The 14,498-nt window shown below is 48.1% G+C and overlaps 1 protein-coding gene across 3 annotated transcripts in view; it reads right to left on the bottom strand.

The window, feature by feature from the left end:
• Positions 1-14,498, bottom strand: part of ESRRB (estrogen related receptor beta) — a 186,757-nt gene that overhangs the window by 111,721 nt on the left and 60,538 nt on the right. Inside the window, exon 1 of one of the 3 annotated variants that reach the window (XM_054530861.2) lies at positions 10,235-10,549. The exons of 1 other annotated variant lie outside the window; for it this stretch is intronic. In XM_054530861.2, coding sequence (XP_054386836.2) covers positions 10,235-10,284 — 50 coding nt within the window. In that variant the 5' untranslated portion in view covers positions 10,285-10,549. Of the gene's footprint in view, positions 1-10,234; positions 10,550-14,498 lie in introns of those variants that run through there. One more of the 3 variants, XM_054530863.2, reaches the window with a different exon arrangement.

The raw sequence follows: 14,498 nt of genomic DNA, 5'->3' as shown, positions 1-14,498 counted from the left end.
CCGTCTCTACTAAAAATACAAAATAATTAGCCAGGTGTGGTGGCACACACCCGTAGTCCCAGCTACTCAGGAGGCTGAGGCAGGAGAATCGCTTGAACCTGGGAGGCAGAGGTTACAGTGAGCCGAGATTGTGTCACTGCACTGCAGCCTGGGCGACAGAGTGAGACTCTGTCGCAAAAAAAAAAAAAAAAAAAAAAAAAATTAAAAAACCGAACATATAATCAATCTTTGGGGCTTGGTCAAAAGCAGAAAAAAAATAAGGGCAATGTGTTTCTTATCAGACTATTTTAAGAAAAACAGACATGGGTAGGTAGGGTTGCCAGATTTAACAAGTATTGCATGGGATTTACTTATACGAAAAAAGATACTTGCATTTATCTAAAATTCATATTTAACTGGGTATCCTGTATTTTACTGGACAGCCCTATTGAAAATATAGGGATTCATTCAGAGGAAAATTTCCTATTCATCCTCTCCATCCCAAATTGTAATTCCTTCTTTAATCCCCTTGTGTTATATATTGACACGCAAGCCATATTGATCCCATTAAACAAAGTAGTCAGTTCAAGCACCCCAGTCTAACTGTAGGGAAGACTGTAATTCTGAGATTATGTCAAAGGAATAAAAAGCAACACCCTAAAGATAACATCAAAAAATTAATAACACTGGACATTTAATGCACACCTACTATATGCCTGGTGCTTGTCCTCTGACTAAATCTTCAAAACAACCCTGGGAGGTAGATACTATTAGTGGAAACTGAAAAGAGAATCTACACATCTAATTTCTGTAGTTCTGGGAAAAGCATGTAAATTTCTGGTCAATTACTTCCTGAGAAAGAAAGGGGAGGGAAACCAAGAAGGACTCCATCCCATCAACAAATGGGCTTATTCATAATGCAAAGGCCAGGTCGGTTGCTATTTGGTTATATGCCACTTACACAGGAAACTGTCTTAATTTCAGTGAATTATCACTGGCTTGGAGTACAGGATGGTGGGAGAGCAGTGGGTGAGAACCCCATAACAGTCAGCAGTAAGCTGGCCTTACAACTGAGGAAGATGTGTTATACTCGGGATAATCAACAGCTCATTTGCTGTGAATAAAGGCACCGCCCAAGCTACCCCCAAACACTCGGTGACAGTGACACACAGATTCCAAATGTTCTCTGTAAGAAAAAACACCCTTTCTCCTAATCCTTCTTAAACTCAACAAGACTGATTGGTTTTTATTATTCATGAATTAATTTTTTACTCAAGGTCCAACAAGGGAATTGAAGGTATAAAATTTCTCACCGATTGAGGGGGAAAGCAGATCTCAACCTGAGCAGCACAGCCAGAGTCTTGCTTGCATTCCTTGGGGGTGGAATGTTTTGTTTGTTAAATCAGTTAATAATCAATTAATAATCCAAAGCTTTGAGGTTTGGTTGTGTGTGTTTTGTTTTTGTTTTTTTTTTTTTCCTGAGGAAAAGAAACTATGAATAAGAACATGAGTAAGAATATTGAGGTGGAAAAAAATACAGACAGCTATGGGACTCTGGAATATTAGGTGAAGCAGAGCTGCTTCCTCGTTCCACGATACATATACAAAAAAGGAAATGAGAGAGGAAATAACAAAAGCATTGATGGATTCTAAAGTAACGCACAGATGAGCATGGTCTATAGGTGAGTAGGCTTCAGGTCTGGGAGTCGCCATGAAGCATCATAAGAAGGGTCACGGAAATTCAGAGAGGTCAGTTCTCTGATGACCTCCCTCTAATCGCCTCCATAGTGCAGGTTGAGGTACTCAGGAGCAGGGACAATGGCCTCATAGAAGCCAAATGGCCAAGAAGGCGATCAAGGGTGGAGAGATGACTTTGCCTCTCTCTTCACACAGTTCTTCTCCCAGATAGTCACATGCGCCAAGTCATAACCCCCCTTGTCCTCTCTGTGCCTTTGGTCTGCAAACCTCTCATGAGAATGCAGCCAGAGGAACCAAGGAGCAAGGGGAAACTGGCAGGCAGAGCATGGCACGAGGCATAGAAGCCGGCGGTAGTGGGGTCAAACTTGGCACAGCATCACTTACAAGAGACACTTCTCCCATCTTCGTTCAAAGGCAAAGCACCCAGCTTTTCTCAGGGGGGCCAGGTGGTTAACACCGTATTCTCCTCTACCTGCCTGTTCATATTCAGAGACCAAGCAGTTTTTGCTCCTGGGTGAATTCAGACATGCAAACCTGCAGCCTTTGCATGTTTATGTTTGCACGAAGATATTTATGTTTGGGAGCAAGAAACGGCCACCCTCATCCAGTTACTATGAGAAAAATGGTTATGAGAATTGCTTTGCGCTTTTTGGGAAGAAAAAGGTACAAGCTGTGATTACTGTAATCACAATTATTATAACCATCACATTAAAATTGCTACTATTTCTGTAAAAGCAGTGTTCTTTCTGCCAAAGCTTGTTAGCTTGACTGCTTAGGTAGACAATGTCAACACACCCAAGAGACAAATGACAAAGAGTGAAGCTAAAAGTAAGAGGATAAATACTGCACTCTGCATGCTGAAGGCCTGTTTCACCACCAAAAGGAAATGTTTTCTGCTGATCGATTAGGAAGACAAAAACAAAAGCATACAACAGCTCATTTACTGTGCATCACCAAGATCCCAAACTAGGGTTCCAAGCATAGGCGGTGAGATGAGGGGAGGGATTTAAAAATTGGTTTTGCATAAAGTTTAGTGCTTCTTCATATCTTCACCCATACCTGCAGCCCCTATCACCACGCTCCTCAGGTGACAAACAGACCACCTGAAATTTGTCTGTAAACAGCAGGTCTATACCCTTCTTGTTTTTTTCACCAAAATGTGAGCCAGCCAGCGACCATGAATAAAGGTATTGACGGCTGAATCAGAACAGAGGGGCCAATTATAGGCATTCTGCTTTGGGACTTTACCCAACTAATCATGCTCAGCACCTCTGAACAGCTCAGCCAGCCATACACACACACACACACTCACACTCAGGCAGACCACACACCTACACTCCTTCCTCCAAAACAGTCAAGGAGGGACAAAAGGACAAGGGCAAACTACAGCAAGTTGGAATAAAAATAGAGGGGAAAAAATGAAGACAAAGGAAGATGCTAAATTGTAAAACACAAGAGAAATCTCATCTAAAAGATCACGCTTCTTCACCCCTTCCATCCTCTCCTATAGCATTTCCTTACACCTGTATTTCCTTGTTCTTTGCCCTTCAGAAACCAAGAACACATCAAAAGGCCAATGATTCTCAAAAACCCTTTATCAGGCGTCATTTTTAAAGCATAAGCCAGACGGAAATGCCAAAAACATAAATACAGTAAAAATTTCAAAATGAATTAACAAAAAGAATAAAACATAAAAACTAATTTATGAACTCAAGCCAATTCAAGCCATTAAAAATAAAAGAGCCAAGTTAAAACCACATTCGGTATTTGGGGTTTTTAAACTCATCGTTTCCTTGATAGAAAAGATTGAATTCAATTGGACACTTCACATTCATACAGTTTTAAACGCAGGATTTTAGTAAACACCAATGGTCAGGCACGAGGCTGACTGCCACTATAATTGGTAGGAGAGGTCTCTGATATGATTTTAAATAAAAATTGATCACATTTGAAATCAGAAGATAAAAACAAAGGCTTGTTGGAGTTTGTTTAACTGTCTTTTGACCTCTGAATGAAATGACATTGAGAAATAAAATAACATTTTCCAGAAAACCATTCCCTGAAAAGGTTCAGTCCCGGGGATGCTGAACGACAATATTGAATAGAGTATTTTAAAGTCCTAAGGAACAAAGGAAAGACTTTTTTTTTTTTTTTAAAAAAAGAAACTTTTAGACCAAAATGTGTATAGGTTTAAAAGCACAGCAAAATGAAATGAAAAAATTCTATCTCTAAGCCCCAGGAAAACTTTTGTTTTAGATTTATACAATTTTAACTCAAACTCAGACAATTCTGAATTTAAAACATTTAGCCAATAATTTTTTTCCACCTACTCCAACTCCATAGTGAACGTCCCATGGGCTGATTAACCAGTATGATTTTCCTTGATTTAAGAAAACAGTTGACTCTTTAAGCCGCAACCTGTCAATGGCTATTTCCAGGGAGAGAAGGGGAAGTCGGGAACCTGGAACAGAATGGTCCAAATGCTCCTTTGAGTGTGGCCATCTGTTATCCTGGAGAAGGGCAGGACTTCCTTCTCTGCCTCTCTGGGGTCTGCCCCAGCCCTACCCAGGCCAGAAAATTGCAGACAGGCTCTTAAGACCGAAATCCTCTGGGCAAACCAGAGGGACAGCCACCTAGCAGGTGCCCCTGCAGTCCCCTTTGCACCATGGACGAACCAATCCCAAGGCACGGCAGCCTCTGCTGGAATGTGGTCACAGCCAGACCTCAGCCCAGCCAAGGGGTATAGCAGTCCGCAGGAACATGTTTAAATAGCAGAGACCCCTGTCCACTGTCACCCCATCTTAAAGGGGACTACCCACTGGAACACACTCACACATGTGCACACACAGGTTTCCCACGGTGGAAACTCTCTTAGGGGTGGACATGGCTTTTGATGTTTTGAGGTTCAGAAACATCCTTTACAACAGGGGCTTTACTGGCAGCATAGAAGGGCTTGACACTCTGTTAAGTAATGACTTATAAAGAAAGGTCCTGTTAGGACCCTTGATGATTTTAATCCTGATCAGTACAGAAGGGCAACCTAGAGAGGCAGATACAAGTACACTCACAGGAGGGAGGGAAAAGACCGTGCAGCTCCATGTTCCCCACTTGTCTGGTGTTTTGGTGTCCTTTTGTTGGATGGTTAACTGGGGAGGTCTCTGTTCTCAGAAATAAATTGAGCCTGTGCTCTCCTATGACCAGCCTCCCTACCCGAAGCAGTCCAGCTCTGTGGAGCACCTGCTCAGAGTCCAGGAGCCAGCGAACAGTCACCTCCCCAAAGCTGGCTCTGAGAAGAAGCTGATGAGATGGGTGAATACAAGCTACTGCCCGCTGAGTCCAGGAGCACCAGGCGGAAGTCACAATGAGTCCCTTTAGAGCCACAGAACTGACCAGCATGCACTCAAAGTCCTTCCATCACACCCTTCCAGTATGGCCAGGAACGTGAGGGAGGAAATGGCCCAGCACAGCCTGCTGCCCAGGGTGACAGTGTCTCAAGAGGCAAGGGTCACCAGCCCAGTGCCCTGGGGAAGAAAAAATCCTCCCAACTACGGATCTCTCCCAGTCATTGCCCTGACAACCCCGCCACGGAAGGTGTCTGGTCCCAGGACAGCCCTGCCATTATCAGAGAAGGTCAACAGCCTCACCAGTGGCAGGAGGCAGGCTGGCCCGGTGAGGGTTAATCTGCTGGGCCAGCCATTACAGGGGTCACCATGATGTGCAGAGAAGTTGAGCCTCCCAGTCCCCCAGAGCTGGTCTGCTAATTACATTTGCAATTATAAACACCACAACCTCCCCACACAGGGACGAAGCCATACCAGCTGACGGGGCTAAAAGGATATAATCCCACCCCACCCATGCCAGGGGACAGGGGACACCAGGGCCACCCAAAGCCTATGGGCCCCTCCTCCAAGGGAAGACCATGTCTTTGACTGTCCCCAGAAGTCTAAGGCTGCTGGGGCTGAGGAAGGGGAAACTCACCAGAGACAGAGACCAATCAGGGGTCACCAGCGCATACATGCTAAAAAGGTCTTTGATTTATCTCTAGAAATCGGCGAAAGGCTTCAAGGGCAAACAGGCAGGATGTTCAGGAAGATTCCGGGCCAGATTTGGCTAGTTCCAGCCCATTCTTAATTGGTACTCTCCTGGCTTCCTGGGGTCCTTCCTTAGACCCTGCACTGGCAGCACCTCTAGGGGCTGTACTGTCACTGGAGGACCCCAGACGTTGAGCATTCAAATCAAGCTGAGGCTCCCCACCCCAGTAATATTCAGTCAAGAGCCACCAGACTATACGACAGAAGCTCCCAGGGGCGCTGTGCAGCATCCTCGCTAATTCTGGGCAGGGCTCCTGCTCAGCAGGAAGAGCATTACGAGGGTCTCACTTCAGAGAGAAATGGACAGAGACTCGACAATGGCCGGTAGGTGTTGGGGGACACCAGAATGGAGGCAATCAAGGTGTGGTGTGGGCTTTACTTTGAAGGAGGACATTATGGTCTAAATATCTGCTATCTCTTCCGTTAAATTTGGAACCAAAAAGAATTTTAATCATTTTTAAGAAGTCACTTAAAGGACTTAGGGAGACAAGTTCTAGAGAAGGGCGCTGCAGAGCCAGGCCAAAAGCATCCTGTTTCTTGCTTGTCTACTGTCTTCGAATTCTGTCTCCTTCTGAATCCTACTCATTCATGGCCAACTCCACCGCCCTCCCCAATACACATGCTCCCTCAATGTCTCTCTGTCACACGCATCCTTCCTCTAGCCCATCAGAGGTAGGCAGATCTTTGCTCAAAAGAAACAAGGCATTCAGCAGCTGGCCGAGGACGGGGACGAACTTTCTCAATGAGTTTAGATTATCTTTAAAAACCACTTGGCAAAATGTCCAATTATCAGAAATATGAATGGAGCACACGCAGGACAGTTTTAAGGGCCCCCGAGCTAGGGCCAGAGGTGCTCTGAGAAGGCAGGGTGTGACATGAAATCTCTGTCACCGCCACCTCCTTCGAAGTGCTTTCCCCGAAAGTCCCGTCTGCCCCTCCTCTCCCAGACTAAATGGAATATTTATTGATTACTCCAAATCAATAGAATAAAAAGGTTCCTGTTTGGTGGCCAGGTTGTTTCTCTGTGCTTTTTTTTTTTTTTTTTTGGAACAGATCTTTTTCATAAGTCCTCATTATGAGCAAAATAAAGGATTGTTTCTAAAATGAAAAGGGTTGGGGGAAGTAACAAACTCCAAGAGGAAATTTCCAGTGATGTCAGGATCTCACTGAGCTGGAAAGGGCCTTACCCAGGACTGGGGCCCTCCAGCGTTGACCTAATGTCTCCTCCCAGTTCATCGCCTTCAGGCCTGAACACCTCCCACCTCCTATCACCCATCCTCTTCCACGGCAGTGCACACCTCCAGAAGGCTGACAGGCACATAAAGGTTTATTTCCTAGAGCCCCTCCCTTGGAAAACTGAGACTAATGTGCTCACTCTGATTTATTTTTAAATGTACCATTAAAAATTAATTTCCCCCTTTGTTTTTCTCCGGGTCACTGACTCTGAATTACCATGTGGCATTTTTCCTACGTGTGAACCCACATATTTTACCTTCAGGACAATTTGTTCTTTGTTTCTTTAACAACAGCAAAGTGGTCATCGCACGGTGGGGAAGATAGCCCCCCTTGCTCTCTGGGCTGTGTGCCGTGGGTCTCCAGCTGGTCCAGTCATGGACCCATTTGTACACAGGCACACACAGGCGAGCACGCTGCCTCCCACTCTGGGTGATTATATATGTACATAAAATATTGATTAGAAAGGGCAATGGAGTCACCTACAGGATTGGCTACAGGAAAATGAAAATGAAGGAGAGCAAGGTAGGAAGTTACGTATGTTTCCCTCTGTGTGTGTTCATTTCTCACCTGGGAAAGTGAGAATGATACTACAGCATTAACAAATGCTCTCTATGTGTTAGAAGCAAAAGGGAGGACCAGAGAGTTCCTCCTCCCTCAACTCTAGTCCCCGTGCCCTTGGGTTTTCTCAAGTCCGGGAATGTCAACCAATCCACAGGGGTCAAAACTGTGAGCAGAGCATACACGAACCCACTCACTTTATGTTCCCTGAGAAACACCGGCACTGTAATGAATGGCTTTGTCCTACTATCCTTCTACCAAACCAAAGAATCCAGTCCCCCGCTCTGTTACTTTACTACCCATGGCTCTAAAACTGTGTCACAAAGCCGTGGGGTAGAGGTCAGAAAGATGTCTCCCCAGACACCAGCCCCAGACCTCCACAAGTTTGTCCTTGAAATGATGCCCCTCTGTGCCACAGCACATGCAGACCCTCCCTAGGCGGCACATATATGTATAAGAGGCCAGCTCACCAATGCCTGGGCTGCTGCCCAGTGGGTCCTGGGCTTTGAGAAATGACATCTCACGGGGTGCTCAATTCCTCATTGGAGACAGCAGGTATATTTTTGGCTTTTCCTGTGCCCCATGGAGGGACAAGCTAATTCTTTGCAAAAAAAAAAAAAAAAAAAAAAAAACCGGGAAGGGTTGGGGATCTAAACCTCTGTCAGGCTTAGTTTATAAATGATTTCTATCTCAAACCTTTCCCAGACCCCCAGGACCTCGGCTCCCTCACTTCCTTCTGCTGCTTCCCTGACATTGCCTTTTTGCCCATATTTCTCCTCAAACTCCAGTCAGGGCTGCTGTCAACTCGATGAATTACCCAGCTGTTAAAGCCTCCATCTCACTCCTTGCTTTCCTGGTAAGCATAATCAAAGAATGTACTTCCTTCATACGAATTTTCATATTTATTGACTATGACTTGAGCCAGGGACAAATACATAAGTATTTCGTACTCAACTAAAGAAGTCACCTCTGGAGAGAGGGAGCCTTAATGATTTAAATATCCAATATTTGTCATACTTGATCATTTTAGGTAAGGAAATGCTCCACAAGCACCAAATACTGTCCATAGCCTCACTAACCTCAGGTTCTTCCACCCCATCCCCACCCCAGCTAGAATCTAACCTTTAAAAGGAATGAAAGCCACTTTTCAAGCTGATGGAAATCGGAATCCATTATTATTAAGGATTCCTCTCCCAGACCAGCGCCTTCTGCCGACATTCTGGTGGCATCTAAAAGGCCCTCTGCCCCAGGGTGGAGTGGGGAAAATCCCCAAACTAGAAGCAGGAACAGTCTGGTCAACAACACAAGCCGTGCTGTGGCCAGCTGCCCTCTCTCTCAAGCGGGGTGCACCGTGGTGGAGGTGCTCAGTGCAGCCAGGAGAAGGGTTAGGTACTTCCTGGGACCCCACATGATCCGGAGTATTTATTTTATAGATGTAGTCCTGGTTCTTGCGGGGAGAGGGAGAGCGAGTGGTACACAGATGAAAGCACGGTGGAACTGGAGAAACGCTGACTTGGAGAGTTTAGTTGGCGTCAGAAAAAAAAGAGGAAGACGAGCACAAAGTTAAGCAGGAAAGCTGTCCGTGAGAACCTAGAGTTTTGTGTATTATTATTATTTAAGCCTTCCGAGGGACCACTTTGCACACGCACACAACCTGCCTCCGGGACACCGGCCGGGGGCGCCGTGGGGTGCGCAGCGCCCAAGGGGAGACCCGGGCAGGTACCCGAGCATGTGGGGCGGCGACCGTGGAGGGTGTCGGGAGGGAAACCTTACGTGGATAGAGTGGGATCCCCGAGAGCCAGGACATGACACGCAGGTTGACCATCCGCTGCTTGGGCGATCAGTTCACTTTCCCACTCTGCGCTCTTGGCGCGCCGTCCCGGGGCTGGGGACCCGCGGTTCCTGAGAGTCGCTTCTCGCGGCCCCGGCTACCGCCCGCGCGCACGCCGCTCGGATAACCCCAGGTTCTGGCACCGCTAGCGCAAAGCCGCCTCGGAGCAGGGAAATCGTGCCCTTCTGTTCCGCTGGGCACAGCCTCCCCCAAAGCCGAGAACGAACTTTGCCTACGACGCAGCGCTGGGCCCGCATCCCCCAGGCGCCCTGGATCCGCCGCGCCACGTGCGCACCCTCGGGGCGCCCCGCGGGGACCGCGAGGCGAGAGCGGCACTGGCCGCCTGCAGTTTCCAAACCGCCGCGGCACGTTCGATTTTCTCTCTCTTGCCGGGATCATTTTTGGTCCCCAGGATGGAAATAATAAAGCGCCCGCGGGAAAGGCTTTCTCCGACGGGACAGGACATCCTTGCAACCACATCCCTGCACCTGTTCTGGGCTTCTGCCTCCCTTCTTGCTCCATTCCACAAAAACTCAAATATTTTCTCACCCGGAGCAAGATCAGAGAGGAGAGAGAAAGGGAGAAAGTGCATGAGAAAGCGCCACTCTTGCCTGAAAGTGTGGATTTGTAAAAGGGGGTGCGGGAAAAAGTTAGAGGCGGGTTTATGCCCTAGAAAGAAACCCAGAAGTGTGCGGCTTTTCCCCTCCTTTGTCCCCCAAGTCCCCCCCACGAAGTCCCTTCCACTTTTACACAAGAATGTGCAGAAAAGGAACTGCGATCCCCGGGACAGAGACTGCCAGACGGGCAGAAGGACAGACAGACCGAGAAGCAGGGCACCTACTGGTTGTGGTAGCCGAGGGGGTCCGGGATGCAGAGTTCGGACACGTCCATCAGTCCCGTTTTAGCATTCCCAGTTGGTAGAGAAAGGCGGCGGGGAAATCACGCAGAAGAGCGAGTGAAGGGCACGGGCAAGGTGCGAGCCCGGGCAGGGCACAGTGAGCGCGAGAACGCAGAGTGGGAGGAGGCGGCCGCGGCGGGGGAGAGGGAGGCAGAGAGCCGTGCGCGCACAGCCCAGCGCTCCGCTCATCCGCACGCTCCAGAGAGAGCTGGCAGAGGGGATGCAAAGCCGTGGAGGAGGCTGGGGCACCAGAGACTTGGAGCCCACTAACCCTACTGTAGCTTTAAGGCTGGAAGACTGATGTATGGTTTGGCTCCTATTGGCTATCTCTCAGGGGCTGGACTTAAAGTGACAGAATCAAGCTGGGGTGGGGGGAGGGGGGTGAGATAGAGAGACTTCATGGAATAAGACGCTCAGCGCGCTAGGTCCCCACCTCCTGAGCAGTAGGAGTACTGGGTGTTAGAGCCCTAAGGCCTGCCTTCTCGCAGTTAAAGGGCGGGGGGGGGGGGGGGGGATGTTCAACCGCCAGGTGGGTCTGGGGTGGGGGGAGATTTGCTGCTTACATACCCCCCGACCATCCCTATCCCATCTTTTAACTGGCAGGTCTAGCAAACTCACCTCTCAGCCTTTCTGGAATGGATTTGTTTTCCAAATTAAAAATGAGTCATATTTCTCCACCCACGCACCAAAGAGAAGAGGCAGCCTCAAACCCTGCGCTGTGTGCGCAAAAGTGCAAAGCGTCAGGCCAGCAGGTGAGGCACAGCAAGAAGGCCGGAGAGAAACAGATTCCCTTCCCAGCTCTCATCACCTGGGCCAGTCAGTTCTGCACCACTCTCATATGGCTAGATGCAGGGTGCGCATCTATAAAACGTTCTCTCAATGTATGAAGTGATGCTCTAGTCATTGGCAGCTCTCTGAAATGTACCCAGGACAGACATGAGCAAATAAATTCCTGTCTGCTTAGGAAAATACAATCGTGGTGACAATGATCAGCTTACCCACCACATCCACTCCAAGGCCCAAGTACACACTTTGAAATACACACCTGAATCCCCAGCTACAAACGCACCTGCATCCCAGTCCACTGCTCCCTCAGTGAACCCGAATATTATGGGATGCCACTGTATCAAAATGAGCTGTAAGTCATGCCCCAGCCCTGCTTCTGGGCTTTTTCATCTTTTGAGATGCACCAGCCACAGGGATAATAATCAATTTGATGATTCAAATGAGTGTGGGGAGGGGGGTAGGTATAGAATTATTTAAAAGGGGGAAAAAGCCCTCAGGAGAGACCACCACCTTATTCTCCTATATTCTGCAGAAGACAATGAGCAGTAGGGGGGAAGACATAATTTTATCATCAAAATAATGTCTAAATGGAGTGTAACTGCAGGCAATGTTCAAGCACTTCAGGAATAAAGGCAGGGAGGGTTGTGAGAAACCCCAGGAGGGGCCAGCCGCCTGGGCAGGGGCTGGGAGAGTGGGCAGAAGGATCGCAGATGATTTTTGACTTGGATAAATGTACTTGTGCAGGTTGGGAAACAGAGCTGAGATTTTTCATATGTGCTGAAGTGGAGGGACGAGTGGGATTCTCTGGGTGCAAGGCTCAGGAAGGCATCTCACAGAGAGATGGATGAAGATGTCTCCTCTGTCAGTAGCCCCCAGCAGCCCTCGATTTTTAAAAATCACATAGGTACTTCATCAGAGACAGAAAGAGGGGTGCAGAGATGCTTCCCTTCAGCCTCGCTTCTATATGGCCATCATCTCTCGCCAAGACCTCAGTGACTGGTTTCTCTGTATCCTTTCTGCCTTGCTGAAATCCATTCTCCAGGCACACAGCAGCCAGGGAGCGCTTTGTAAAATGCACATCCAATGTCCCGTTGTTGCAATTAGGAAAAAGGCCCCAGTTCTTGGCCTCCAAGGAAGACATCCTGTGACAGGTTCCTGCAGGTCCCTCTGTTCCTCTCCACAGCCCCTGCTGCCCTCCCTCTGGGCCCCAGTCTTTACATTTGCCACCTATAAGGCCCCACCTTCCATATAGTGCCAGAACCTTCTGTGGTTCCTTTGCTTTGGGTAGTTTATCACAGTTTGCAATTGTCTGTGTACTGGCATGAGTGATAATTCCCTCCTCCACCCTTCCCTCACTAGACTGTAAGCTCCATGGGAGTAGGCACCATGTCTCTTTTTGTTCACCAGAGAATCTCCAGCACCTAAGGGTGCCTGATACATAACAGTTGCTTGATGAAGATTTTGCTGAATGAATGGTTAACCTGTAGGAGTTTGGAGTGGGGTGCCACAGCCTGATGAGTGACAGGCTGCTGCCCAGGAAGAAGGTGAGGCACTGATGGGTTGTCTGGGGCCCCTTGGCTCCTTACTCTTTGTGCGTGCACCATTTTTAACTGGAAACAAAACACACTTGGTCGAAATAAGGTCCTCTTCATGGCCTGAAAAGAAAGACCACGTCACAGCCCAGAGCAATGGATTCAAATCCACTGGGAGCAAATGAGGAGAAATTGGGATCTGCATTGGTTAAAACACTAGGCTAATGCTTGCATACTATTATTCTCTGCCTCTAAGGTCCAGGCATGAAGGTGACCTGGAGCCTCATCTCTGGGCACTAGCTGATTGTCCTCCAGGTGGGAATGAGCTCCTGGAGAACTAGGCCTTCTCAGCCTTCCTCTGCCTGAGCCTCCTCTCACACAGCCCTGGGGCCAAGTTCTTTCTCATTTCCTTTCTGACTCTGTGAGAGGAGAGATGAGGGCCAGCTGCTGGGACACCCTAGTAGCATGATCCAACTTGGCAGGCCCAGGCTCCTCCTGTGATTCTCCAGACAAACCTGCCTGGGTCCCACACTGTGCATGGTGGACCACATTTTTCCCACTCTGCCCTCAGCCAACTCACGGAGGATGGATTCCTTCCCAAAGCCAGGATCAGGCTCCACACCTCTGGCTGGAGAGGCAGCAGTGTGGGACAGTAAAGGACTCTGGGATCAGGTCCTGACTCCTCCGTGTGACCTTGCCAAAGTCATCTCTTCTCCAGAAAATGGAGGCTGTACAGGGGTGGAGTGGGGTGGGCAGGGTTCTTGGCTTTCTTCAATCCTAATACGCAGTCAGCCAATCATGATTGATTTTACTGCTCACCTAGAGGAGGGGCTGTTTGTAATCCATGTCCAGCAAGAGCTCTAAGCCACCGCTTCACTACCCTCTACCCCAGTACTTGTACCCCCAGGTGGGCAAGTCAGCCAAAAGGAAAGTGGACAAAAGCTATTAGACACAGTAAGTGTGGAGGATGTAAGATGACAGCAGCTCACGTTGTTTTTGTGACAAACGCCTTTAAATTGATATTCATTACATTCACAGCACCTTACGGCTAGAAGGGACTCAGAGAACCATTTAGAACCATCATCAGATTTGACAAAGGAAATTTGTAAATTTCTGTATGTGGTGAAGTGACCTACCCAAGGTCACACAGACAATATCTGGCAAAGCATGCCATCTGTGGTCACTGAATTTCTACTTATTCAATTCCTAAATCTTAAAAGACAAATTTCTTTTCTTTTCTTTCTTTTTGAGACAAGGTCCAGCTCTGTCGCCCAGGCTAGAATGCAGTGGCATGATCTCAGTTCATTGCAACCTCTGTTTCCTGGGCTCAAGCCATCCTCTCACCTCAGCCTCCTGAGTAGGTGGGACTACAGGCACCCACCAGCACACCTGGCTAGTTTTTGTATTTTTAGTAGAGACGGAGTTTCACCATGTTGCCCAGGCTGGTCTAGAACTCCTTGCCTCTTGTGATCTGCCTGCATCGGCCTCCCAAAGTGCTGGAATTACAGGCATGAGCCACCATGTCCTGCCACTCTGCTTTTCCTACTCCCTCCTTCCCTGAGTTTGAGCTCTTTCCTAAGAAAAATGATGACAAACAAGAACTGTCCAATACAACACGCTCCACACACTCTTTACCTGGTGGACAGAGGGGACACAGGCTTCTGTGTCCTCACTCTTCTCACAGTGCTTTCCTGGGAGGGAAAAAGGAAGCACTGGTTGGTGGATGCCGATGTCATAGGCTGCTGTCCTACAGTAAGCAATGCTCCAGGTGGCAGATAATTAGGAAAAATATTCACACACAGCCTAGCCCACTCTGTCCTCCATGCCTCTATTTCCCTGGGTACAAAAAGCACTGAGTATGTCAGAGATCTAGACAAACACAGGTCCCC

This window comes from Pongo abelii, chromosome 15 (genome assembly GCF_028885655.2).
Source record: "Pongo abelii isolate AG06213 chromosome 15, NHGRI_mPonAbe1-v2.0_pri, whole genome shotgun sequence".
NCBI lineage: Eukaryota > Metazoa > Chordata > Mammalia > Primates > Hominidae > Pongo > Pongo abelii.
Note: the sequence above shows the minus strand (reverse complement) of the source record. Positions and strands in the feature narration are given on the sequence as shown.